This window comes from Sciurus vulgaris (genome assembly GCF_902686455.1).
Source record: "Sciurus vulgaris genome assembly, chromosome: 5".
NCBI lineage: Eukaryota > Metazoa > Chordata > Mammalia > Rodentia > Sciuridae > Sciurus > Sciurus vulgaris.
This window is the reverse complement of record NC_136465.1, coordinates 110,444,954-110,472,231: the sequence shown is the minus strand read 5'-3', so window position 1 is coordinate 110,472,231 and position 27,278 is coordinate 110,444,954. Positions and strand designations below refer to the sequence as shown.

General features: G+C 54.3%; 1 protein-coding gene and 1 long non-coding RNA gene across 5 annotated transcripts; one reads left to right on the top strand and one right to left on the bottom strand.

Moving 5' to 3' along the window:
- Positions 1 to 279: 279 nt before the first annotated feature.
- Positions 280 to 3,406, bottom strand: LOC306660923. Its single transcript, XR_013763788.1, has 3 exons — positions 3,269 to 3,406; positions 2,550 to 2,625; positions 280 to 1,996 (listed from the first exon to the last, which is right to left on the bottom strand). It is a non-coding gene; the product is annotated as an uncharacterized lncRNA (long non-coding RNA).
- On the top strand, positions 3,057 to 26,771 carry RAPGEF3 (Rap guanine nucleotide exchange factor 3). Of its 4 annotated transcripts, XR_013763776.1 has the most exons (29): positions 3,057 to 3,467; positions 3,929 to 4,141; positions 9,573 to 9,626; positions 9,714 to 9,820; positions 10,002 to 10,123; positions 10,295 to 10,463; positions 11,051 to 11,135; positions 11,461 to 11,521; positions 11,619 to 11,695; positions 11,866 to 12,012; positions 12,509 to 12,621; positions 12,874 to 12,962; positions 13,264 to 13,342; positions 13,530 to 13,689; positions 13,774 to 13,856; positions 14,694 to 14,733; positions 17,649 to 17,730; positions 18,002 to 18,148; positions 20,104 to 20,201; positions 20,671 to 20,796; positions 20,887 to 21,068; positions 21,314 to 21,404; positions 21,536 to 21,586; positions 22,427 to 22,514; positions 22,831 to 22,895; positions 23,301 to 23,355; positions 23,460 to 23,531; positions 23,691 to 23,976; positions 24,363 to 24,486. XR_013763776.1 is itself a non-coding variant. In XM_079139557.1 (28 exons), exons 1-28 carry the CDS (start codon positions 3,462 to 3,464, stop codon positions 24,378 to 24,380), a joined length of 2,694 nt encoding a protein of 897 aa, XP_078995683.1. In that variant the 5' UTR covers positions 3,058 to 3,461; the 3' UTR covers positions 24,381 to 26,771. The 4 variants fall into 4 exon arrangements, 3 of the variants coding, with proteins under 3 accessions (XP_078995683.1, XP_078995682.1, XP_078995684.1); XM_079139557.1 differs by lacking the exon at positions 23,691 to 23,976 and having other exon boundaries at positions 3,058 to 3,467; positions 24,349 to 26,771; XM_079139556.1 differs by lacking the exon at positions 23,691 to 23,976 and having other exon boundaries at positions 3,059 to 3,467; positions 24,363 to 26,769.
- The last annotated feature ends 507 nt before the right edge of the window (positions 26,772 to 27,278 follow it).

Here is a 27,278-nt window from a genome sequence, read left to right as displayed (position 1 = left end):
GAGCCAGGGTCCCATTAGCCCTCCGCACTCATCCTACCTCTTGACTATTCCGTGGGCCCTTGTCATGTGCCTGAAGGGTGGGAAGGGGCTGAGGAGGTTCATGCTCTGACAGGAGCTCACTGCATGGACAGACTATGTCAAGGGGGCGTGTTGTGCAGCTTCCACCATCTGCTTATTCATCTCCTACCTGTGCAGCTAGTGCACCCAGGTGTTGGGACATGATCCAGATGTGGGCTTTTTGTAGGAGCTGTCAGAATGTTTCTGAGGAAGGACTGTAAAGTGGAAAAGCACACAGACTCAAAACCACTTGGTTAGAATCACTCACTGCTCCATTACTTCCATTGGGTAAGTCATTTAATCTCTTCGAGTCTTACCTTCCCCATCTGTAAAATGGGATAACAATAATACCTATCACATAGAGTTGTTGTGACAATTAAATCAGTGAATGTATATAAAGTATCGAATATAGGGTCTGACAAATGTTACATTGTTATTATTTCTTTTCTGTTTAACATACCTGCCAGGCATCTAATGACAGAGTAGGGTAGAGGCTGCACCAGGACATGACGTGATTGTCCCCAAAATGATTCCCCATCTGACTTGGATGTCTTCCTCAGTCTCTTGCCCTTCTTCAGGTCTCAGCCTCAATCAAATATCTACTGAGCAGTAATTCCACTGTCTGGTCCCCATCTAGAGAAGGAAAACCCTGCCCCACCACCTGCCGTGGCAGGAGGCTAGGGGCCTCGCCTGCTGCAATAAAAATGACACAAGTGGGAAGTTCAATCTCTATGGTGTCTCCAGGCCACCAGTGAAGTCGGGCCATCTCCTCAGTCTCTCAGGAGAGAGGGACTGGTGTGTGTGTGGGTTTGGGACAGTTTCATTTTTACCTATTTGAATGGTTTTCTTTGGATGCCTGCCCCCAGCCAGGCCTCCCTGCTGTGCCCACATTCCATTTACCTTTCCTTAGCATCGCATCCTCTCCTAGGCAGGACAGTCTAGCAGACTGAATGGAGTGCAAACAGAGTTCATGCAGTATAGCATGAAGGTTAAGTGGAGCCAGACAAGCTGAGTCCCAGCCCAGCTCTGATATTCACTAGCCATATGACCTCAATAAGTTACTGACTACTTCAGAGGCTCAGTTTCCCCACGTGTAAGGAGGGGATGGTAGTAGTATCTACTTTATAGGATTGGGATAGGGATTAAATACATGGAAAGCACTTGGCAACAGTGTAAGGGACATGATTGGCTTTTGTGGCTCTACTGAAAGGCCTACAGATAAGCAGGTGTCCTGCCTCACTCCCCTGACATCTTTTCCACTTGTCCAAAGTAGGGGCACCAGGAATAGGAAATAGGAGACACTTTCTGACCCCATTGCCAGGTCTCAGGAAACTCTTGCAAGAACTTCTAGACCAGGTCTTTGTCACCAGCAACCTGAAACTTTATTACTACACCCCTCCTCCCTTCCCGACTCTTTTCCCCATTCATACCTGAGACCCCCAGTCTATCATTCTTTTCTGCCAGTATCCAAATCAGTCTTCCATTTTCCAAATTCCAGGTAGTTGGGTGGGTTTGGATCTGTGACAAGATATTCTTAGGCTCCCATCCGTCCTCGGAGGGGCATTAAAAACTCTACCAGTGTTTCTTAAAATGTGGACCCTGCAGATGACCTGATATGTTTGTCCAAAACAAAGACGTTCGATTTCATTCCAGTAAAACTGAATTTGAATTTGAGGAATGTGCATTTTAATAAACTCCTGGGGAAAATTAATACACATGAACATTAAATTTTTGTTGTTGTTTTTTTAACCAGGAATTGAACTCAGGGGCACTCTACCACTGAGCCACATCCCCAGCCCTATTTTGTATTTTATTTAGAGACAAGGTCTCACTGAGTTGCTCAGCACCTCACTTTTGCTGAGGCTGGCTTTGAACTGGTGATCCTCCTGCCTCAGCCTCCTGGGCCTCTGGGATTATAGTTGTGCACAAACACTCCCAGCTGAAATTGGGATTTTAATTACAATTAAAATTCCCTTCCCCGCTTCAAGAAAATAATCATCAGTGGAGGATGGGGGCCCAGCATTCAAAAGCAGAGGGGATCTGCTTGTCTGCGATGTTTCTTCCCCAATACTGAGAGGCTCAACTGCAGTGGGAAGGAGGTTGAGAGGGGCCACAAAGGGAGTGCGTCCTAGAAAGCTGGGGGCGGGCTGTGAGCCTTCTCCTAAACCCTTATTATCATCTTGAGCAATTACAATTACGGGGCGCCACGGAAGTCGCTGTCCCAGGGTCACAGTCTCTGCCCTCTCCCAAGCATGAGTGCAACAGAGGGCGGTGTTTGGCTTCCTGTGCGGTTGGGGAAACTGAGGCTTGGGGAGGTGGAGGGCTTCTGAACTTATTCCGCAGCCCGCCTGGCAGGATGGAATCCAGGTCTCTGCCTCCACCTGCCCCGCCACAAGGAAGCCCGCGGTGGGGGGCGTGGCTCTCTAAAACCCCTTCTCTGTGAGCTCTGCCAGAAATCCAACCTCCACTGGGGCCATATCTCTGTCCCTCACCATCCATCCATGGTCCATCCGGAGAGCGGTCTTTCCTCTCCAGCCACAATTTCCCATCCGCGCCGCGTGTGTGTGTCTGGGAACGTAGCGGTGTGAAGCTCAGTAGCGGGATTCCCCACGGGAAAGTCGCCCAGTCCCTCCCCGGGCATGCTGGAGACCCTGAACCGAAACAGGAGGCAGGACGCCCCCGGCCGGGAAGCGGCCCCAGCCCGGATTTCCCTCCCGGGTGGGGCAGCAGTGACTCACCCCCTCCCCCTTCCCCCGGTTTCCTTGTTTGCATTTCTCCTCCCGGCCATGTGGCGACCGGTGCCGCCACTCACCGCCCCGACCTCGACACCCCGGCCTCCGCGGCCCCTGCACACACCCTAGGGCCGCTCCTACCCTCTGGTGTTTCTCCGGGCTCTGGCTGGTGCCCTCTGTACGTCCCCCCGGGTGCCGACTCCACCCCACGCCGGTGCCCGCCCGCCTCCCCCGCGTCCTCCCCTACGGTCAGGCCCGGCGCCTCCTCCCCACCCCCTCGGCCGGTCCTAGGGAGGGGAAGGGGGCGGGCAGCGCAGGGGGTGTGACAGCTCCCTCGCGGACTAGTGCCAGCTGCAGCCTCGCTTCAGCGCCCTGTGCCAGCTGGCTCTTTCGTCTGGGACGAAGGCGGAGGCTCCGGGCTCCTAGTCGCTGACCGGGGTGTGGGGGGTACTCCCCCACACCCTCTACCCTCTACTCACCCAAGACGAGCCTCTGCACCCAGTCTTGCATTTTGCTGTCCTCGGAGCCGGTTCCAGTCGGGAACTGGTCCTGTTCACTGTCCCCCGGACTTGCGCCGGCACCCGGCACCCGTCCAGGATCCCCCTTTGGAGCTGACTGGTGATCCCCTGTGTCGGCTAGAGTCTGCAAGGCTGTGCGAGCTTGAGAAGGAACATGAAGGTGGGTAAGGTGGGGTCAGGGTCAGGGAGGAGGAGCTGGAGAGGGCGGGAGAGGAAGCCGACACGGTGGGGAGTTTGAGGGGGAAGAGCTTTGGTTGGGGAGGGAGAAGGGGAAGGAGGATTTGAGCCAAAACTGCATTTCTGGGGGATCCAGTGAGTCTACAGCCTCGGACTGGAAGGAGTGGAGATCCCTGCAGTGAGGTGGGGTAGAATTCCAGAGAGACCGAGAAGAAGGGCCGGGTCTTCTCAGCCAGCTGGAGACCCCTTAGTACGCCAGACCAGCAGGCTCCGTGGAGGTTTTCCTGTCCCTCCCCCGGCTCCTGGCACGGTAGCAGCACCTCCGCCTGACCAGTCCCCAGTCCAGAGGACTCTAAGGAAGTGTTTCTGCCTGGGGCAGTTGTGCGGTGATCCAGCTGCCCCAGCCCCTGCCTATGGCTGTCTACCTTCCTCCCCTCCTCACAGGTGGGCTTGCCAGGTGAAAGCCGCTGGCAGGTGGGCCCGGCTGTAGAGGATAACCCAGCTCTGGGAGCATCGCAGGTGGGGGGCCTCCCCGACTTGGTGCCGGAGGGGACACTACTCAACATGGTGCTGAAGAGGATGCACCGGCCCAGAAGCTGCTCCTACCAGCTGCTGCTTGAGCACCGGCGCCCAAGCCGCATTCAGGGGCTTCGCTGGGTGAGTGTCCTCCTTCTGCATAGGCCAGGCCCCTGTGCCTGGGCTGGAGGGGGCCTGGGCTGTAATGCCAAGTGCTGCTGGTGGTCCGGCTGCTCTGGGGGTGCAGTGTGGTACAGCTGGGGCGGATGGAGGGTGGGGAAACTGGCTGCAGTGTGCGTGGGTGGCTCACACAGCTGCAACCTGTGTCTCTGTGCTTGTGGTACTCAAGTACCCCCACCTGGGCATGGGGATAAAGGAAAGAAAACTTGTCACACATCTGTAACCTGTGTGTGTGCCAGGCATTGAGTAGGTGCTTGTGTGTTCTCTGCAGGTGGGGTTGGGAGATATGGGGGCCAGCTCAAGTGGGAGGTGAAGTAAGCTTGGTTACCGCTCTTGACATCACCGTGGCAACATTCTCCTTTAGTGAACAATTGAACTTGGCTGATTCTGCTTTTTGATCTTGGGGTCATGTGGACAATGCTTGGCATCTGGCTTTGGGCAATTCAGGAGGATTCTGAGAAATATGGATAATCAAGAATGACTGAAGTTCTTTTTGCCAGTGAAAAATGTCTTTGGAGCTGAAAGAATGAAAGAGGGATCAGGAGGGGGGAAATGGGGTACTGGGGAGGAAAGGGGGCTGGATAATGACTGTAGAGTCTGTTTAGTGGAGGCTTTCTCCAACCACCCAGGCTTAATAGAGTCCCTTCACCCGAGAGTCAGTCATGTGTCTATTGTGTGTTCCCACTTGTATGTAGGGCAGGGGAGGCAGGGAGGATGGTACCAGGTAAAGGGGTCTAGGGAAGGCAGGAGTCAATGACAAACTTAGGAGACCTCATCTCTTATCAGCAAGGCCCTTCAAGTAGAACAACCACCACCTTCTCCCTTGTCCTACCTTGCCTAACTGCCATTTCTATTTACCAAAACATGAGACTGAATTGAGAAAACATGGCCTATCAAGATGAGGGGGTCCTCTTTGCAATTAGAATTGAGAGGGGAATCCAAGTGTCTGTCCCAGCTCTCCCCGACTCCTCTGTCCCTGAACTTCCTGATAAGGTGCCTCTGGGGCCTGGATGTGCTCCCCTACATCTTGGCTCTCCAGTCACAGCAGTAGCTACTGCTTGGAGCCAATGGGCTGGAACCCTCCTCCCTCCCTCCTTCCCTCTCAGGCTATAATTACTTGTACATTTCCTGTCCCCTTCCCAGCTTGTAGAGACTAGGTAGGGGATGGGAGGGGGAAGGTCAGGTACTAGGACAATGAGGTCACTGGAGGATCTCCTGGGATCCAAAGTCTGGGAGGGAGCGGAGGAGGCCGCCACACTGTCTCCTAAGCCCCCAGAAGTGAAGGGCTGGCCTGCTGGGGAAGCCGCAAGGGTGGGGGTGAGAGTTGCTGGAGTGTAAATGGGGTCAAAGGCACAGAATCAAGGCCTCTCCCATGCCAGGTGGGGGTGGGGGGTAGTGGGAGTTGGTGACTGGAGGGAGCTTACATTGTTAGGGGTAGAGGCCCACCCTCTCCTGTCCATCCCCAGGGAAGGGGCTGGGGAGTTTTCAGTCCCTTGTGCCCATGTTTAAGGGGCTCTGGGTGCCTGTAAAGCTGCACCTCTTATCTCTTGGTGCCTTTGACCCACGGAGGCATCCCATGAGGGGAAAGTGCCAGCAGGGAGTGTGCACACCGGGGCTGAAGGAGGTAAGCTTGCAGTTTCAGGACAGGACTGGGAATTATTTGGAACACACCTACCTCTCACAAAGCCCAGGGGAAAACCCATCAACGTCCCAGAGAAGAGGTCTAAAGAGAGCTCTTTCTGTCTCTGGGTAAACCAGGACAAGTAGAAATGAAAACAGCAGGAGGACTTGAGGTTAGATGCAGAAAGAACTTGGCAACGATGGCAGAGGTGAAGAGCATCTTCCTTGGAAATTATGAGGGAGAAATGAGATCTAATCTGAGATTGGGGGGCAGGGCAAGATCAGGGTGACCTCTGGTGGGTTCCATAGGCTCAGGGAAGCCCAGGAGTGACTGTTTGGGGGAAAGTGACCCTCTTGTCTTAAACAGAAAACATACTTTCATCCGACCTGCCCAAATAATGATGGTGGCTAATAGTAACCGTATTTATGTCCTGGGTGCTAAGAACCTTGCCTTTGTCATATCAAATGACGCTCTTTCAGCCCTGTGGGATGGGTCCTAATGTCATTGTCCCCATTTATAGATGTGAAAATGGAGGCACAGAGAAGTTGAGTGACAGGGGAGGGTTGTGCTCCTGCTAAGCAGCAGAGCTGGGCATCACGCTGTGGCAATCTGGCTGTGGAGTCCATGCTCTCACTGTCCTGCTGTACTTTTCTCCAGTTGCTGAGTCCAGCACTGACCCCCGTGACATCCCCACCCCCTGCCCCTTTCCCTGGCCATGGTGCACAGCTTGGCCTGGGACCTTAGCCATGGCCAAAGGGAACTGGTCTGACAGGTCCCCATGCTGTCTGGCTCTGTGCCTTTCCCTTCAGCCCTGCTCTGACACTCAGTGACAAGGAGAGAAGGTAGGGTAGGCCATTGTGTTGGTGCCAGGGGACCTAGCACCTCCTCTTCCACCCTGAATTCTTGTCCATGACAGAGAGGAGGAGGCGGGCAAGGACCTTCACCTTGACCCACACCAGCCACTTCTTTCCAATTGAGAACCACTAAACTGACACTTACAGTGATCAGATCAGGTCCAGGGCCAGCCATGGTACTGTGTTTGTTTTTGTTTTGTTTTGTTTTGCATTGTGTCCAGGTAATAGGTGCCCATCATGAAATAAAGTTTTGTCGTTATTGTACTTAACATTTACTAAGCAGTTACTGTGTACCAGGTACTGCTCTGCTTGCTTGACATCATTAATGCACTTGATCTCGTAATTACCCTATGGGATGGGTATTTTTTAACCATCAAACCCATTTTACTGATGAGGAAACTGAGGCACTGAGAGCTTAAATAATCATCGCAAGGTCACACAATCAGATAGTAATACAAGAGCCAGAATTTGAACACAGATGGCTGATTCAGGAGCATCCACACTTGGCACTCACTGCCTCTGAGTAATAGTCCTCTCCTGGCCCCACCCCAGAGCTTCCCATGCACGTGAATGTTCCAGGGGCACAGAGGGGCTCATAACAAGCCTGTCTAATTTTGTTTAACACAATGTTTTTTGAACTTACCTACCCATGGAACATTCCTGAGGGCAGAATACTTCTGCTATCTCTGTATCCACAAAGCAGATTCGGAAGCTGGGGTTAGGCGCCACAGAAGACAGTGGGGTGCAGTGCTAAGAACTTTGGAGTCAGATGGACAGAAGTGTGATTACCAACTGTAGGACAGGTTATGCAACCTCTGAGTCTCCTTTTCTCTAGCAGTGAAATAGGATGCAAATACCTACTTCTAGGGTCAGTCAGTAGAATCTTAAGTTTCTAAGTGGTTGTGTGACTGGTAAGTTACTTCAGCTCTCTGGGCTTCTGCTTTCCTTGGTGAAATGAGAGGGATGCCTTCAGGTCCTGTCCTGAGCCCTCATGTGCTGGTGTGGAGGGGCGTTTTCTGACCCTTGTGCTCATCCCCTGGGGTAGGACAGGAAACACCAGCCTCTTCACGTGACCTGGAATACGCCCCCCGCCCCTACACACCCCTAGGTCAGAATAATGTCAGGAAGGAGCCAGTGCTGAGACCTGGTTTGTGGGCACCAAAGGGATCTGGGGCAGGGACTGGGCCAACCTGGGCATTTTGACATGAACAAGTCATCAGCACTCGGGCACTGTTTGTTCCGACACAGGGGTCTGGCTGGGTAGCATTCCTGCCCTTCCTCCTTTCCTGGCTCCTCCTCCTCCTCATTTCCTGTCATTAAGTCTCCAGGGCTCTGTGTCTGGCACTGGACTGGGCCCCATGACCCGGGCAGGGATACCCTTGGGACACCTAGTAACTTCCGCCCAGCTTTGGGCCAGGCGCCTGTGCATGCCAGACCTCAGGCCTTTGCCTAGGCACAGTGTTATGATGCCTGTGACAAGGGACCTGCCAGCTCAGGGCAGGGGGCTCAGGCTCCAGCTCCTTGACCAGATTTTTTCCAGTGCCCAGAGTGCAGATATGAAAGCAGGAGAGGTGTTGCTGGTGAGAGGAAGGGGGAGGAAGAGGAAACAGGCAGGTGTGGTGGATGGAATAGATCAAGGATGTGAGCACGGTGGGTAGGAACTCTGTTTATCTGTAGCTGGCTGGTGGTCCTGAGCATGCACGGCAGTTACACAGGGCATTTCACCTCAGACTTCTGTGTCCCTGTAAGGCACACAGGACAGATAATACCTGCTCTGCCTATTTCACACCTGATCCTATTTTACCTAAGTTCTAATGCCATCAAGGAGGTGGGACATATTTTGTAAACTTCACATATTTTGTGAAGTGCTTGCCTTTGGGAGGGCTCATAGAGGGCAAAGCATCCAGTCCAGAGCTGTTTACAAACTCTAGTTCTCAGATGACTGGAAAAGAGGGGCCGTGAGGGCTTTCAAGACTGACATGGCAGGGTATGCAGGATCTGGAGTCTGGGGACTCGATGTTACCAAGGACAGGGAAACCTTGTTAACCAATGCTTCTCCAATAAGCCCCATCTTACCGAACAGGCCTGTGTGCTGCCAAGGCTGAACACACTCTCTCAGGGTCATGGACTCGCAGCATCTTGCAGAAGCCTTCCAGCAAGCAGCCCCACCCTGTGCTTCACAGATGAATAATAGCCAACATGTATATACAACTACATGCCAGGCAATGGCTTAAACATTCAATATGCATTAACTCATGCAGTCCTTCCAAAGGCTTGTACACTGTAATATCAGTGCTTTATAGATTTCCCACAAAAGAAAACTGAGGCAGGGAGAGGGTAAATCACTTGTTCAAGATCACACCACCTGTAAATGGAGGAGTTAGGAATTTTGAATCTAAGTTTGGCTTTGGGGTTTCTGTTTTTAATTACTATGCTAAACCAAGACCCATAGAGGGAGTAAGAGCTGCCCATGATCCTGGGGTTGGGATCAGCCTGCCACTGCAGCTCAGAAGCAAGTGATCCTAGGTCCCCTGAACTGCTCCTGTCCCAGCCAGTCTCAGGTCTTCTTACATCATATCCTCATGTTCTTCCAGCTCCTTCCCCCACACAGTGTCTGTTTACCTGGGAGCCTGGGCATACCTGGGCCCCAGGAAGTTGGAATGGGGATCTTGGGGCTCTCACCAGCAGAATTACAGTGCTTGGGAGTGGAAGGAAGAAAAGGGTCTAGGGATAAGAATGGCCTGTGGGGAGAGGTGATTCCTGGTGCACAAGGTGTGCAGCAAATGTGTAATTGTTGCACGTGTGGCTAACCGAGTACATTTGGGGCTGGGCAAGGGTGGGAGCAAGGGGGCAGTGAGGTATCCCAGAGCTGTTTGAAAGCCTTGCACTGACCCACAAACTCTCCCACTGCCCTCAGACGCCACTCACCAACAGTGAGGAGTCCCTGGATTTCAGTGTGAACCTGGAGCAGGTATGAGAGCTGGAGGGTGGAGCTGGAAGGGGGCCACCAGCTGAGGGGTTCAGGGTCTGAGGCTGCCATGCCCTTCCTCCCTCCAAGGCTTCTACCGAGCGGGTGCTCAGGGCTGGGAAGCACCTGCACCGACATCTCCTGGCCACCTGCCCGAGCCTCATCCGTGACCGAAAGTATCATCTCAGGCTCTACCGGTGAGTGGAGGCCCTGCCTGCCTGCTTGCTGCCTCTGCTGTTTTCTCTCCTTTGCTACTCTATTCCTAGTCCTGCTTCTAGGGGAAAACTGGGCTCAGGCCTCCAATGGTGCCTTTCTGGATGGAGGCCCCACCCATCCTACCTTCTATTTGATTCTCTGACCTCCTTCCACTTCCCACAGGCAGTGCTGCTCTGGTCGGGAGCTGGTGGACTGGGTGTTGGCCCTGGGGCTTGGGGTCCACTCTCGGAGCCAGGCTGTGGGCATCTGCCAAGTGCTGCTGGATGAGGGTGCCCTCTGCCATGGTGAGCCTGAGCCTAGGACAGGGCATCCAGGGCGGGTGGAATGGGACAGGGCAGAGCTGGGAATCAGGCACCAGTGGGGATTGCAGAGGGGGCTGGCATCAAAGTGTGGACCTCATACCTACATGGCCTCAATTTCCTCTCCTCCCCCATGCCTGGGCCTTGGTTTCCCAGTGAAACACGACTGGACATTCCAGGACCGAGATGCCCAGTTTTACCGGTTCCCTGGGCCAGAGCCGGAGCCTGTGGGAGCTCATGAGATGGAGGAGGAGTTGGTAGAGGCAATGACCCTGCTGTCCCAGAGGGGGCCTGATGCCCTGCTCACTGTGGCACTTCGAAAGCCGTAAGTCCTACACCCCACAATGCCAGGCCCCACACTACATTTGGACCCTAATAGCTCCCAGGTTCATCTCTGAGGGAAGGAACCCAGAAGACCTGAGCTCTGACCCACATTCTGCCATGAATTTGCTGTCTGATATTGAGACCCCCACCCCTATCCTGCTTCTTCCTCTATCAGTGAGGGTATTGGGCCAGAGGGTCTCTGGAGGACCCTTCCCACTGTGAGATGCAGTCATGGCTGAGAGAGGGTAGGCTTTGATATCTGCTGTCAGGTTGGGGTTCAAATTCCAACTCAACCAGCTACTAGCCAAGTGGCCTAGGTCTCTGGAGGCCAGCTTCCTCTTCTGTCAAGAAAGGATAATAGTATTCACGTCACAGGACTGTTATGAGGATGGAATGAAATTGTGTGTGTAAGGTGCTTAGCACCATGTCCGGCACCTGGGGTGCACTCCGCAAAGGTTAGCCCGCTGTTGATGACGATCATGACAGAGGTGCCATCTGGCCCTGTGCAAGCTGGCTGGGTGGGGCGGCTTCCCTTCTTGGCCCTGGGCCACAGTTCAGCATGTGCTCCTGTCAATCCTGTGCCCACAGCCCAGGTCAGCGCACGGATGAGGAGTTGGACCTCATCTTTGAGGAGCTGCTGCACATCAAGGCTGTGGCCCACCTCTCCAACTCGGTCAGTACGCTTTCCCCAGTCCGCCTGCTGGGCCTGCCTTTTCCCCAGAGTCTCCTCTTTCTGTGACTCCTCTGAGGTTCCAGCTGCTGGACCAGGGGACAGCCTGTTCTCCTCTGCATATGGCTTGGTTTTCAGCCTAATTTCTGGTCCAGCCCTCAGTCTGAACACCCTCCTGTCTCTCTTGGTCATTTCATCTCCTTGCTGTGTCTCCTGCTGCATCCTGGGATGCCTGGCTTGTCCACATTGGTCACCCAGTGCTCACCTCTCCCTGAGCCTGACACTCCAGCTGAGCTTGCCCCACTGACCCTCTTCTCCCTACTCACAGGTGAAGCGGGAATTGGCAGCAGTTCTGCTCTTTGAACCACACAGCAAGGCGGGGACTGTGTGTAAGTCGGGCTGGGCATAAGGGCCTGAACAGGCGCAGGGGCCATGGAGGAGTGGTGGGGTGACAGAGGGACTGTGTCTGATCTGTGTGTCTGTCAGTGTTCAGCCAGGGCGACAAGGGCACCTCGTGGTACATTATCTGGAAGGGGTCTGTCAATGTTGTGACCCATGGCAAGGTAAGTCCTCCTCCTGCCCACCCCAGTGCCCTGGTTGTAACTGTTTCCAGGTCCCTGTCCTGTGGGCAGTGCCTGTGCCAATCCCAAGACTGCAGATCCCCCATGTTTCCTTTCTGGGTCTGTCCCACGGACTGGGAGTGGGGTGGGCTGTGACTGAGACCTGGCTACAGGGGCTGGTGACCACACTGCATGAGGGAGATGACTTTGGACAGCTGGCTCTGGTGAATGATGCACCCCGGGCGGCCACCATCATCCTGAGAGAAGATAACTGTCACTTCCTGCGTGTGGACAAGCAGGACTTCAACCGCATTGTCAAGGTGCCACTGTGGGGGTGGGAAGAGCAGGGGACATAAGCCTAGAGAGTTGGTGTGGGACAAAGGGTAGGGACCAGAGAGAGCCTTTGAGGAGGTGCTGGGGTATGGTGACCAGGAGTGAGAACCTCAGGTACATGAGAGGAGGTCAATGCCTGTGGCAAGCTGAGGGGCTCGGTGAGACCTCAGGCTTGGTGTGGGAGGCCAGGGGAGTGGTGGGGTGCACGGGTGGGGGACTAGGGTGCAAGGGAAGGCAGTGCCATGGAGAAGCAGGGTCCAAAGAGGAGAGGGGTGGAGGAGGGGGATTGAGGTGGAGGAGGGGGATCAGGCTGGGGGATGGGAAGCTGAGGTGTATGGTAAGGAGCTGGGATGGGAGAGAAGTGCCGAGGGGCCTTGTAGGAAATTCCTGGGCTCAGGGTTTAGAGGGAGGAGGTGGAGGAGAAGGTCCAGAGAGGAGCCCGGCTTGTGTTGAGCGCCAGGTGTGGCTTGGCTTGTTTTCCAGGATGTGGAGGCAAAGACCATGAGGCTGGAAGAACATGGCAAAGTAGTATTGGTGCTGGAGAGAACCTCCCAGGGCACTGGCCCTTCTCGCCCCCCGACCCCTGGCAGGAACCGGTAACACAAGCACCGTGCTCCCTCTTTGCACTTTTCTCCTTCCTTCTGTATCGTATCCCTGCCCTCTAGCACCTGGGGGTGGGGAGGTATCAAGGGACTAGGATGTAAGCCCTGAATTAGCCTCCCCCACATCCCAAGGTAAGGCAGGGTTGGCAAACTAGGAGGAGAGATGATTTTTTTATCGATGCCTGTCCTGGGTGTGGGAATGGGGAGGAGTGGCATAAAGCGCTATAGATTGGCTGTTTCTGCTAGGTATACAGTGATGTCTGGCACCCCAGAGAAGATCCTAGAACTTCTCTTGGAAGCCATGCGACCGGATTCCAGTGCTCATGACCCAACAGGTAGAGCAGGAGACACCCTGCCTATTCCTTGACTCACTGGGTGGTCAGTGCAGCCTGGGAGAGGGCCGGGAACCCAGCACCTGACTTCACTGGCTGCTGGATTGGTCCACACAGCCAGTTAGCAGGAAGTCCTCTTCCCCATGCTCTTGGCTTGGGTGGGGAGCGCTGTCACAGGGGCTGGGTATTGCTGGTACCTTGCCTGTGCTGGAACTTGTGGAAGGGAGGCTTCAGCTGTGCATATACCAGTGATCGGTGGACTTGGCTTCTGAAATCCCTCATGTCCCCCTACCCTGTCCAACAGAGATGTTCCTCAGTGACTTCCTCCTGACCCACAGCGTCTTCATGCCCAGCGCCCAGCTCTGTGCTGCCCTCCTGCACCAATATCCTGCGCTGGGGTGGTGTGTGTCAAGGGTGGGATGGCGCATGGAGTGAGGGATAAACTCCCCAGACACCAGCCTCATGCCAGGCCCAGCTTGTGGGTGGACACTGGGCGCCTTGCACCTCCTTTGCCTTGGGTGTGGAGGGTGGCTCTGCCTGCCAGCTGTGGTTCCCTTGACTGGTGCCCACCTTCCATGTGGAGCCAGCCGAACCTGCAGGAGGCAGCGAGCAGGAGCGCAGCACCTACATCTGTAATAAGAGGCAGCAGATTCTGCGTCTGGTCAGCCAATGGGTGGCTCTCTATGGCCCCATGCTCCACACGGACCCCGTAGCCACCAGCTTCCTCCAGGTACCTGGGAGTGAGGCAGAACTGACCAGGCTGCCCAGAGTTGGCACAGCTACAGCCATCTTAGGGAATCTTGGTTCTTTACAGAAACTCTCAGACCTGGTGAGCAGGGATGCCCGACTTAGCAACCTGCTGAGGGAGCAGTGGCCAGAGAGGCGGCGACACCACAGGTGCCCTTTGACTCACGTTAGCTTGTCCTGTTCATGCCTGGCAGTGCAGAAGGGAATCTGGGCGCATACTCCGGGCAGGCATTTGGTTATAGAAGCCCAGGGCATCAGTCACTTCCACTAGCTGTTCTTTTTATTTGGTACTGGGGATTAAACCCAGGGGGGCTTAACCACTGGGCCACATCCCTAGACCTTTTTAAAATATTTTATTTAGAGATGGGGTCTTGCTGAGTGGCGTAGGGCCTTGCTAAGTTGCTGAGGCTGGCTTCAAACTCCCAATCCTCCTGTGTCCGCCTCCTGAACCCGGGATTACAGGCCTGAGCCACGCCCAGCTTCAACTAGCTGTTCTTATCAGTCCCTCTGCTGTTCACGCTCACCATCCTGCGATTCTTCATTTGCTCCTTCTGTCCAGCGCCACCTGCAATTCTCACTTCCTCCATTCAGCACACATTTATTACCCAATTCCCTCGGTGCCAGTCCCCACCAGCCCCACCTGGTAAATTTCCTAGAGTTGACTTTGCCTACCCAGATGTTCCCGTGAATGGCTGGGGTTTGGCAGGTGGGTGAGAGCTTGATTGACAGTGCTCCATCTGGAGCCCTGAGCCTGTGTCTCCCTCTAGTTTTTCTCCTCCCCTGCTGGCCTGGGTAAGTACCGGAACTCAGTCCGGGTGTCGAGCCCATTTTGACCCACTCCAGGCTACTCACCAAGTCTCACTTCCCTCTGAGCTGCTGGTAAGGGTGGGGTGGGGTCCAGAGCCCAGGGCGCCTGCTCCTAACTCTGTAAGGATCCTGCCCCCAGGGATGCCTTACCTCCCTCTCACCTCCCTTCTCTCTCCACAGGTTGGAAAATGGTTGTGGGAATGCTTCTCCTCTGATGAAGGTACCTGCCTTGCATCACGTCTCAGTGGGGCTCCCGCTTCTTCCCTCAGCCCCCGGCCCCCGCCTGGAGGGGCTGCATGTGGGAGGGTTCCCCACCCACAGACACCCTTGAGTCTGTGATAGACATTCCTGGGTCCTTGCTGTGTGTGGCCCTGTTGGGGAGACATTGAGTTCTAAGACACCCCCTCCCACCCTGAGGGGCTTTTTTGTTTGATTGTTTGTTACTGGGGATTGAACCCAGGGGCACTCAACCACTGAACCACATCCCCAGCTCTTTTTTGTATTTTATTTACAGACAGGATCTCACTGAGTTGCTTAGGGCCTTGCTAAAGTGCTGAGGTTGGTTTGAACTCTTGATCCTCCCACCTCAGCCTCCTGAGCTGCTGGGATCACAGGCATGTGCCACGGCACCTGACTCTGAGGGGCTTTGTTTCCTTTGAGAGATAATTCATGCTCACAGAGTCAGGGGATGCAATGTGGTGGCCGAGTTCAGCCCTGAGGCCCAAGGGTTCCTGGCGCCAGTACTGGAGGAAGCCAGAGGAAGTGACACCCGCCTCCCAGGGAGTGGAGGTGGTCAGGGTCATTCCCACTGTGGATGGGAGGAGCAGAGGGGGCATGCCTGGAGCTGAGATTTTGTTGAAGAGTAGTGGGGGAAAGGGCTGGAAAGCTTGCCTTACCTCAGCCTGCCCAGCGACCTGCCCCATCTCATCTGTCTCACCCCAACTGCTTGCTGTAGGTTTCTTCTGCCTCATTTTCTCTCTTTCTTTTTTTTTTTGTTTTTTAGGGGGAGGGGTACTGGGGATTGAACCCAGGAGTGCTTTACCTCTGAATTCTATCCACAGCCCTTTAAAAAATTTTTTTTTCTTACTTTGAGACAGTGTCTCACTAAGTTGCTTAGGGTCTTGCTAAATTGCTGAGCCTGGCTTTGAACTTGTGATCCTCCTGCCTCAACTTCCTGAGTCACTGGGATTATAGGTGTGGGCCACCATGCCTGGGAGCTGGCCTCCTTTTCTCTTGATCTCACCTCAGGGCCTTTTTTGTACATTCCTCTGCATGGAACTCTTTTTGGCTTTTGGCCTAAATGGATCCTTCTTCAAATCTCAGTCAAAATGTTGGGTTCCCAGAGAGGCCCCCTCCCATCTCCCTATCCAGAGCACCCCTTCCTTTCCTCGTGCCGAAGATGCCCTGTATGATTTTCTTTGAGGCATGTGGCCTTGTAGAATCATTTTGTTTGTTATATCGCCCATTGATCTATCACATCCCACTGGCCTGACAGCTTGGTGAGTGGGGTCTCTGCCTGCTTCCCCTGTGCTCGTGCTCTGCCCAGCTCCTGGAGGACATTTAGGAACTGCCTCACATTCCCAGCACCAGCCCCTGTGCTACCTGCCCTTGCTTGGTGTTGGGCTGGGAGAGCTGCCCCTGGCCAGGGACTCACAGTCGAGTGAGGGGCAGATCTGAGAAACAACTTCATGATCTATGAAGATAAAGACTGAGATCTCCAAAAGCAGAGATGGGGAAGAGCTGATTGGGTGTGCAGGATTAGGGAAAGTGTCCTTGGAGAAGTGATCCTTGAAGTTGTGAGCTGCAGAGGCTGAGGGTTGAGGAGAAAGAGGACCCAAGGTAGCCCTGGAGGAGGGAGACAGAGGGGGGACACCAGGGGAGGCTGAAGAGGCAGAAGCCAGAGCATAAAGGACTCCCTGGGCCTTGGTAATGGGCCTGGTCTTTGTCCTAAGATCAGTGCAAATCCTTGAGGGGTCTGAGCCAAGGACTGACAAGATCTGCTTTGTGATTTGAATAGGTCAGCTGAATAACCTGGGCTTTTCCAGCAGGCAGCCATGGTCATCTAAGCCAGTTAGGAGCTTAAGCTGGCCCTGGCCAGGCAGATTGGAGTAGGAGGGATAGAGGCACCTGAGGGGTCAGTGGGAGGAGAACCATTGGGCCATCATGGTAGGTCAGAGTGAGGCCTGTGGGCAGGTGGAGCTAGAGTCAGCTTGGGCTGGGGAGAAGAGGGTGCCGGAGACCCATTTCCAAGAACCCCAGAACAAGGTGACAGGCCCTGGGGAGGAGCCTGGGACCCAGGAGAGCGGCCAGGGGAAGTGAGGTCTTGAAGCCAGTTGAAGGGATGCCACGGGTGTGTGCAAGGTTGGGGCCACGGACCATGGGTGTAGAACAGTGCAGGAGGTGTTCCAGACCAGGATTGGGAGATTCCCCCCAGGTGGCAGTGTTGTGTCATCCATATGTAGCAGGTACAAGGGGCTATGAGCAAGTCCCAGGACGGGGCTGAGACTGGGGAATCTAGGGAAGAGCAGTGTCAGAGTTGGAAAGATCAAGCGGGGGAGAAGAACCCACATCAGGGAAGCTCTGGCAGCAGAAGTTCCGCAGTAGTAGCAGCTCACTGTGTGCCTGCCATGGGGTTTGACAGGGAGCTGACACAGTGATGGGGGACAAGAGGGAGGAAGGAGCGAGTTAGAATTCCAACTCTGCCGTGTGGCCTTGGATACGGTACTTAACCCCTCTGAGCCTCATTTGTCTCGTCCATAAAATGAGAATAATGCTTCTGTCAAAGGCTGTTGAGAATACTTACTTAGAACAGTGCCTGGTTCATGGCAGATGGCAGCTGAAGAAGGGAAAGGAAGAGAAAGCGGGGTCAATAGCTCAGGCGTTTCCATCTTGGAACAGCTGTGGACCTTCTTGTCAGAGAGGGAAGAGCATACAGTGCAGGGCACACTCGTGTCCACACTGAGACCTGCTTTGTCTCTTCTCTGGAGTCCCCCGTGCCTTACCTGGGCTCAGGTTAATGTGGCAAGCAGAGTCCTCTGGTGCTGTGTTGTTCCTGCTCCCAGTGACACCCTTCACTGTCCCCTCCCTGTCACTCTCCCTGGTGTCCTCCAAGCCTCAACTTTCTGTTCCTCCCAGGCCCGGAATGTGCCTGTTTGGCTCCCCAGCCAGGATGAGCCACTCCCCAGTAGCAACTGTGCCATTCGAGTTGGGGACAAAGGTTGGTGATCTGAGCCTGATATCTGCCCTCATTGTCTCTGCCTCCCTTCTCCTTGACCTCAGGGTGCCTTGAGGGGGTTCCAGGCTGCCTGGCGGGTCTGCCTCCAGTGCCTTCACACCTGGCTGCATTCAGCTTACCCGCCAGGTGCTCCCTCATCTGCCCTTCCCCACCTCTTGGGCATCCCTCCCACTGAGGCAATTGCTACCCTCTCCCTCCTGGGGTGGGGGGCCAGGCAACTCCTCCCATAGCTCGGCCCCATCCTCCTCTCCAGTCCCCTATGACATTTGCCGGCCAGACCACTCCGTGCTGACCCTGCAGCTACCTGTGACAGCCTCCGTGAGAGAGGTGCTGGCCGCGTTGGCCCAGAAGGATGGCTGGACCAAGGGGCAGGTGCTGGTGAAGGTCAATTCTGCAGGTGGTGAGTGGTCTCTGGAGGGACCCAAGGGAGGGTGCCCCTCAGATCCATGTCCAGATCCCCTGAATTAAGATCATTACCATCTTACCATTGTCCTCCATGTTAGTGATGGGCAGCGTCTCCAGAAAGTTTATTCCATCTCTGCAGACTGCTTTGCGTGGAACGCTTAGGAGCATGAACTCCGGAGCCTGCTGCCTGTGACTGATTCTAGACCTTTAGCTCACTAGCTGTGTCAGGGCACTTAAATTGCTGTGATGAATTTCATCATCTGTAAAATGGGGATAATAAGAGTTCTTGCCTCCTAGAGGAACTGTGAGGACCAAATGAGCAAATCTACAAGTGAATAGGATGGTCTGCGGCACATCTGTCAGCACCACATGAGTATTAGCTGCTACCGTTATCATTCTCATGATTTATTCATTTACTCCTAATAACAAACCGTGACGTAGGTACTTTTATCCTATTTTTAGACAGGGAAATTGAAGGTCAAGGGAACTAAGTGGTTTCCCCAAGTTCATACATACATTGAGAATGTAGCTGGCCTTTGGACTTAGGTAGTCCTCGTTCATTTAGACATTCAGCAAACATTTTGAGGGTCAGCTATTGATAGAGATACCAAGGCAGACAGGATTGATCAGCTGGATGATTAAGACTATAGACTGAACGCCCATGTCTGTGTTGGAATTCCAGACCAACTGCTAACTAGGCAAGTTGAACCTCCATTTCCTTGTCTGTCAAATGGGCACTATCATTGTACCTCTCAATTGGTATTGTGGTGGGTATTAGACTATAGATAATATGTGCGAAGCAAGCAGCAGGGGTCCTGGCAAAGTCGGTGCTTAGACTGTGGTTGCATCAGGTCTATTAAGATCTGCCATTGGAGAACTTGGGACATTAAAAAACACTGCTCTCTGTGAAAGGTGCAGCCCAGGCCAGGCAGCTAGGGTCCAGGGTGACGGGAATTGGGGACAGTCAGGGAATAATGGCAAGGGGTGGAGATGAGAAAAGCCTTCTCCCTTCAGGAAGTGAGGAAAGACTCATGAGGTCACCTGTGTGCTCTGCTCTGGGAAGCACTGCCCTCTGGTGGCCACCTGGTGAGTTGCAGTTTCCCAAAGTCCACATTTATTGAGACCCTACTATGTGCTAGGCACATTTTAGACCACTGCTCTTGAGACCACTGTTTGACACCCATGTCAGTAATCAATATTTTATTACAAATCTACTAGGTATATATTTGTTTATAAATTATATGTACATATCACCTCATCAATATTATATAATTATAAAGTTATACACAAAATAGGAATGTAAAACAGATGAGAACAATAAATATAAGAAGAGCTAATGTTTTCCATGTACATAAAGTATTCTTTACTTTGGTGGTCTAGGGACTGAAGACTCAAACATGACTAAAAACAGTCCCAGTCTACAAGGAGCTGATAAAAATCAATGCCAAGGGCTGAGGCTGTAACTCAGGGGTAGAGTACTTGCCTTGCATGTGTGGGGTACTGAGTTCAATCCTTAGCACTGCCTAAAAATAAATAAAATAAAAATAACTGAAAAAAAATCAATGCCACGACATGTATGACATTTCCCAATTTTCAACAGGATTTTTATATGCATCACATACTTAACACAGCCATGTTTACATAGGTTAACTCATCTAACTTGGCAAGTCTTATTGTCTCCATTTTACAAAGGAGGAAACTGAGGCCCAGGGAAGTTGAAACCTTGCCCAAGATTAGCCTCTGTCACCAAGTCCTGCTGTCACCTCCTTGGGTATGCTGCTATGGGTGGTGTAGAGAGAAGGGCACTGTCACCTGTGCATTCACAGCATCTGCCCTGCTTCAGCCATTCCAGGGAGAAGGAAGCTCCCTGGCAGGCCTCTGTGGGGCTTCCAGCTGGTCCCTGGCCTGCCTCCCTGTCCCCACCCAGCACAGCCTCTGCTGTCTTTGCAGATGCCGTTGGCCTGCAGCCAGATGCCCGTGGTGTGGCCACATCCCTGGGGCTCAACGAGCGGCTCTTTGTTGTCAACCCACAGGAAGTGCATGAGCTGGTAGGGACCAGGCAGGGAGCCAGAGCCTGGGGGGGGACTGTGTTTTCGGGGTGGAAGGAGTGGATTCCGTGGGAGGGCCATAGGGAAAGGAGAGGTCTAGCTCTGACTGCTACTAGGTCTTCAGAGGGGATGATGGGGGAGATTCCAAATATTGGGGAGATGATGATGTGAGTGGGGTCTCCCAAGGAGAGAGGACCTGCTGTAGTCAGGGTACACCTGGGGAACAGGAACCCCACAGGGAAGGACTGCAGCATCGGGGAAACAGTCAGAGAGATGCCTCCTTGGGAAGCCCCATTTTGTGCCTGCTGCAGCCCCAAGAACCCCTCCACTCCCCGCGGTACCCCTGCCTGCCCCTCAGTCCTTCAGTCCTTCTGAACATAAGCACAGAGTCTTGCCCCAAGCCCCATTTCCCCACCCCACCCCTTTCCTGGATTCCTCAGGCACCCTCTGAGTATTCTCCCACCTGTAGACCCCACACCCAGAGCAGCTGGGGCCCACTGTGGGCTCTGCTGAGGGGCTGGACACAGTGAGCGCCAAGGACCTGGCAGGCCAGCTGACAGACCACGACTGGAACCTCTTCAACAGTATTCACCAGGTGCGCTGCGGGAGGCAGAGCTGCAGAGAGGAGAGGTCGTGGCTGGGTGCCTGGCCTGGCACACTCCGACCTCTTCTCTGTCCCATCCAGGTGGAGCTGATCCACTACGTACTGGGCCCCCAGCACCTGCGGGATGTCACTACTGCCAACCTGGAGCGCTTCATGCGCCGCTTCAATGAGCTGCAGTACTGGGTGGCCACGGAGCTCTGTCTGTGCCCTGTGCCTGGCCTGCGGGCCCAGCTGCTCAGGAAGTTTATCAAGCTGGCGGCTCAGTGAGTGTCTGTTGGTGTGTGGTTGGAGCCCCGAGGCCACCATTTCTTAAACCCCGCTTCCCGCTCACTGTGTTGCCAAATCTGTCATCCCTTTTGTTCCTGGATCCCCCAAAGGCTCTGCCTCCTAGCCTGTCCTGCAGAGGCCGTGCTGGCCTGCTCTGTCCTGGGCCCAGGCCTAGCTGTTGTTTGGGGGCCCTGTGGGTGTGGCTGATTCCCCTGAAGGTCTCTGGGTCTTCTGCTCACAGCCTCAAGGAGCAAAAGAATCTCAATTCCTTCTTTGCCATCATGTTTGGCCTCAGCAACTCAGCCATCAGTCGCCTGGCCCACACTTGGGAGGTAGGTGCCCCTGGAGGACCCCTGTCCTAAGTTCAGGCCTCCTTTCTGTCCTGGGAGTCCTGATTAGGGGTGGGACTTCCCCCATGGAGTCCTATCCCACTGGTGACAGCTCACCCACTTCTCTTCCACAGCGACTGCCCCACAAAGTCCGGAAGTTATACTCGGCCCTGGAGAGGCTGCTGGTGAGTGCTGGGTTCTGCTCCTTCCTCCAGAAACCCAGGTCAGCTTCTCAGTAGCCTTCCTGTCTGTCTTCAGTCACTTTCAGTTCCCAGTGCTGACCGAGGCCTAGTTCCCCTTGGTCTGAGTCAGGGGAGCTGGCTAAGGCCCTGGGTATGTAGCACTGTCACGGGGGTTGCATGGCTTATCATATTACTCAGGGTCTGTGTAGGATAGGAGATTCCCTGTAAAGATCAGGATGGACATATGGCGTGGCCTGGGTCTTAGTTGCTAGGGGGTGTCAGGGAGACACTGGGCTACAGGTCTTCTGCTCAAGAACTCAGGAAGTAGGCCTGGTGTGAAGTGCCCACTGTGGACCAGACCTGGTCAGAGGCCCCTCTAGGACCCCCAAGAGTAGGGTAAGGAATAAGTTGAGAGCCTGAGCCCTCCACCTCCAGGGACTTTTGAGGGTTTTGAAGTGTTCAAGAGAGAACAGAGCCAAGGTGTTATCTGCATAGCCCCAGAGCTCTTGAGAAAACAACTCGCCTCATGGGGTTTAAGAGGTGTAGAGGAATTTACCCACCAGAGAGAGACAGAGTTTCCCCAGAACCCTTAGGTCAGTGGGAGCCTGGGAGGCCACATGCATGCAGACTGGCAGTGACAGTGGTCTCAGGCCCCCGCAAGCTGCCACAGAGCCCATCCTCAGTGGCTTCTGGGTCTGAGGAGAGGCTGTGCCTGGAGCCTCTTGCTGTGGCCATGTGGATGGGCATTCTGCCCCTTCTAGGTGGGGAAGGGTGTTCGGTTGTTGGGGTCTGAGGTGGGTTGTGGTATGCAGGGCCCTCCCTCTATGACTTCCCTCCTCTTAGGACCCCTCGTGGAACCACCGAGTGTATCGACTGGCCCTCACCAAGCTCTCCCCTCCTGTCATCCCCTTCATGCCCCTTCTCCTCAAAGGTAAGGGGACCAGCGCTCATGCCTGAGCCATTGGGGCCCTTCCAGCCCTCTTAGACTCTCAAGCACCGATGCCCCGGGGAGCACAGAGGTGGGTTAGGAATTCACAGGCAGGAGACGGGAAGGCAAATAGGGTGACCCTGGAGGGCTGTGATCCGAGGCCTGGAACCAGGAAAGAGCTGCAGGTGGAAGAGGAGGTGGAGGCAGAGGGCCATGTGGGCGGAACAGGCCAGGTTCCCTGCTATTGTCCCTCCCCTTTCCTGGGCTACAGGAGGGGAAAGGAGTCTGGGAACCTACAGGCAAAACCATCTCTTTGCAGACATAACCTTCATCCACGAGGGAAACCACACACTAGTGGAGAATCTCATCAACTTTGAGAAGATGGTGAGTTAAAGCAGAGAGGCCATCTGCCGCTGGTGTGATGGGGACGTATGATGATGGCCTGGGAAGGGGCAGTGTGGGAGGTGGTTGAGACTTGTTAATAATAGAAAGATGAATACTTGTTAAGTAGCCCCTGCTCTATTCCATAGCACACTGGAGGGTCTACTCTCTCTTGGGAACTGCTGGAGTGTCAGCCTCAAACAGCCCCTTCTAGTCCCTTCTCTCTAAGGCCTTCCTGACTTCCCTTCCATCCTCTGCCTGGTGCACCAGGGTGAAGCAGCCATCTCTTATCACCTGCTAGTCCCCAGGAGCACCCAGTTCAAAGGGAGCTCAGATTTCTAGTTTCCGCATGGGGAAGATGGGCTGGCGTCCTGCAGGCCTGATCTCATACCCTTGTGTTGCCCACAGCGAATGATGGCCAGAGCCGCGAGGATGCTACACCACTGCCGAAGCCACAGCACCGGTGAGAGGGCTGGTCCCCCTCAGTGGGACCCCTCCCCACCTTATGTCCTCGCCAGGCTCTGGCATGGCCCCGTCTCCCTGACTCCCCCCTCTCGCCCCACCCAGTACCTCTCTCACCGCTCAGAAGCCGAGTGTCCCACTTCCACGAGGACAGCCAGGCATCGAGGATTTCCACGTGTAAGTGTGGGGCGAGGGTGGATGTTGACCACAGTTAGCGTTGCTGACGTTTCCTGGGCACTTGCCACTGCCAGGTCAGAGCCACGCCCTTGTATTGCTGGTATGGGTACCTCTTCACAACACCTGTGAGGCAGGTGATGCTGTTGTCCCAACTTAAAGGTGAGGAAGCAGCTGGAGCACTGAAACAGCTTGCTGAAGGACAGTATGGTAGTGATGGAGCTGGACCCGAGCTCTCGACTCCAGCCTGCATCTGTTTGATTGGACCTTAGTTGCATCAAGTGGGGTTAATCATGACCCATGGTTCAGACAACAGTGCCTTCCTTGCCCCCTGTTTTATGTGTGCTTGTATTCTGATAATACGCTCAATACCACTGGACCCAAGTCAAGTACAAGAACATCAGCAGTGACTTATATTCCCCCATCCACTTGCCTCTCCCTACTCAAGGTAACCTCTATCCTAAAGTTCGAATCATTCACTGTTTTTCAGAATAGCCTTATCCCTCTCACACACTCCTTTGAAATTGTGTGTGTGTGTGTGTGTGTGTGTGTGTGTAAAATGACAAAGTAATTTTTAGTTCTAGTTACCTTTGAACTTAGTAAAAGAGATATTATGCTGTGTGAAATCATGGAAATCTGCTTTTTTCAAACTGTACTCTTAATTGCAGTGTTAATCTGTCCCCCAAATCTGTGGGGGTTGTGTAGGGGTGGCAGTCCTGGGCCTTGGTGACAAGCGGTGGCAGGTGATGGTGGAGACAGGGAAGCTCCGTGGTGGGGTCGGGGTGGGTTCTGTGAAGTTGCCATGGTACCTTCCTGACAGCTCCCCCCCGCCAGGCTCGGAGCAGTCCCTGAGCACCCGGAGTCCAGCCAGCACCTGGGCTTATGTCCAGCAGCTGAAGGTCATCGACAACCAGCGTGAACTCTCCCGCCTCTCCCGGGAGCTGGAGCCATGAGGAGGAGCTGAGGCTGAAGCAGGCACTTCCTTCGGGGAAAGACAGAGCAGGCCTGGGCCAAGAGGCCCGCAGGCTGGCCACAGCTGGGCAGGGCTCTTCGTGGAGTGACTCGAGGCCCTGGAGCGGGCAGCACGGAGGCAGCTGTCCCTGTGATGACTGGTGGCTAAGGAGGACCTCAGAGTGGATCTGTGCCGGGGCCCAAGGCTGAGGAATGGGGGATGCGAGACCCTGGGAGTGGGTGGGAGAGCCGGGCAGAGGCAGGACTCTGTTCAGTAGAGAGCTCTCCACACCAGGCCTTTTCCAGCTTCTGTCCTCGTGGCCCTGTTGTCCAGCCATCTCCAGGCCCTGGCGGTTGTTTTCACAGTGAACTGAAAGAGACTGCATATGTATGGCATGTGTGTGGCGGGGTTGTTGCGTGGGGGTGGGGAGTCCTGCTTTTCTTTCCACAGCCTCTGAGATAAACAGCTGGGTGTGGGCAGGACTGTTTGGCTGGGAGTGGTGGTCCCTGAGGAGCCTTATTGTTCCCATAAATTAACAAAGATATGTGTGTTCTAAAGCCTGCTGTGGGGGTGTGGCAGAGAAGGCCAGACCCTGCCCCCTGGGAAGGAGCTGTGAAGAGCGTGCTCCCAGAGCGGCTGACAGCAACCCCACTGCCCCTGCAAGGTCCCTGGGACCACAGCAGGGATCCAGAATGGCTGGCTGTTCCCCACATGTGCCTCTCAGGCCCAGAGGCCCTGTCTCAGCCAATCGGGGGGAAACTACCAGTTCTCCATGGTAGAGACTGCTACAGTCCAGATGCAACTAGCATCTTCTGCCCTCTTCCTCCTAACTCCAATCCCTGTTCCTCTGCCCTTGACCACATCTTGGTGGCCAGGGATAGAGAAGATGCTGGGCAAAGGCTCCCAAAGACATCTGATACTTTCTGAGAACTAACAGTCTTCCGGAAATCAGGATTTATCATCAGTGATGAGAGGGGTCACACAAGTTCTGTTTGGTTAAGTCCTATCTTCCCTCCCCTGCAGCACATCCCTGTGAACCTGCCTGTGGGGCAGAACTCAGGAAGCCCCAGGCAAGGACCCCACCCTCTGCACCCAGCTGGCTGCGGGAGACACACTGTCAGGCCTGAGAGGCCCAGGCCTCCAGGATGACCTGGAGTAGGCTTCTGAGGCAGTGGGCCCACAGCAGCAGGAGAGGAGGCGCTGGTGTGGCCCCCAAACCTGCTCTGCAGATCCAGCAACCCAGGCTCAGGCTGGACACCCTGACACATCCTGCCTCCTCCTGACCTCCCCATTGCCAGACCCCTTTCAGCCCTGAGGTCATGGATGCACATGCCAGCTGCTCCCAGAAAGGATCAGAGTCCTGACAAGGAGGCAGCACAGCTGGGATCACACCTTGGATTTCTAATGATTGTAAATCAATGAACAGTTCTCTGCCTTCACTTCTCCATTTGCAAGATGGCTGTGATGATTGTCATCTGTCTGTTAATGATGCACAAGTAAAACTGTAGCTCCTGCCTCTGCGGCAGAAATGACTGTGGAGAGCAGTCCCACAGAGGGGCAGCATCACCTTGGCTGAAGTCCAAGGTAGCTTCTGAGGTGGAGCCAGGGCATGGCTAACCTAGCCAGTTCCCTTGCCTGAAGGCAGGGATGGATGCTGACAGGGTACCAAAACTTCCTGAGCTGAGCAATCGTGACTTGAGGACCAAGCACCGGTGAGTCAGGAGGACCAGGAGCCTTCTTCTCTTCTGAGCCCATTGTCTGTCCATGTTTCAGCCAAGCCCACGCCAGTCACCCAGCCATAGCTCTTCGCCATCCTCTCAGACTCCAGGGTGAGACCAGCCTGGCGCCTGATGCTACAGCAGTCTAACCATGTGACAGGCTTTTGTCTTTCCCCAGTTTCTTTAGTCACACCTATGTCCTGACAGAATTTCTGGGCCACACATGGGTCTTCCTGCCACCTTGAACAACCCTGCAACCTCCGAGCTGCCTCAGTCTCTCAGGCAGGGCACAGAGGCCTTGCCAGGAAACAGTGCTCAGGGTTACAGGAGCAGGAGAAGCTGGGACGCAGGCAGCTCAGCACCCAAGGACAGGAGGTTGAGGAGGAGGACAAGGCTCCAGGTTATGGCGGCCTTGTGATTGCTCAGGTACAGGGCAGGGAAGGGAGGCAACCCTTCTGCTTCCTGTCAGCCCAGTGTATGTGCAGGGGCTCCTGTTTTGGTCCCGGCTTTAGGAAAGCCACAGTGGGTGGAAGCATTCATGGGCTGATTGAGGGAAGAATGAGGGAGGGAGGGCAGTCGGAGATCCAGCCTTGAAAATTACCCCAGTTTCCTAAAACGAGGGAAAACGGTGTGTGTGTGTGTGTGTGTGTGTGTGTGTGTGTGTGTGTGTACACATGGGGAGAAGAGGACAGAGGGGGTCATTCTTGCACCTGTGCAAGCGTGCGCACAGACACACACACACACCCTTCTCTCTTCTCCTTTGGCTTGGCTTCCCCATGATTGTGGAGGTAGGCAGGGCTAGGTTTGTATCCTCTTAGGCCTCATGGAACTGGCTGCTGTGCTTTCCCAAGCAGCACAGAGTCGTCTTAATGTTGCCATTATTCACAGGACTCAATGATAGGCAGAGATTTGAAGAGTGGGTCTGTTCTTTCCCATCCTCACACTTTCCCATCTGTTGTGTTACTTTCAATGTGATGATACAATAGATGCTGCTGATAGTCACAGAAAAATGGAAGCACAGAAAGATTTGCTTATGGTCACATAACTTTAATAACAGGGTGGCTGGATGAAGTAACTGGA

Excerpts from the sequence above, each read along its gene's own strand:
- RAPGEF3 (XM_079139556.1), top strand. Across the intron at positions 20,797-20,886 it reads TCTTCAACAGTATTCACCAG|GTGGAGCTGATCCACTACGT; the intron begins GTGCGCTGCGGG and ends TGTCCCATCCAG. Across the intron at positions 21,069-21,313 it reads TTTATCAAGCTGGCGGCTCA|CCTCAAGGAGCAAAAGAATC; the intron begins GTGAGTGTCTGT and ends TTCTGCTCACAG.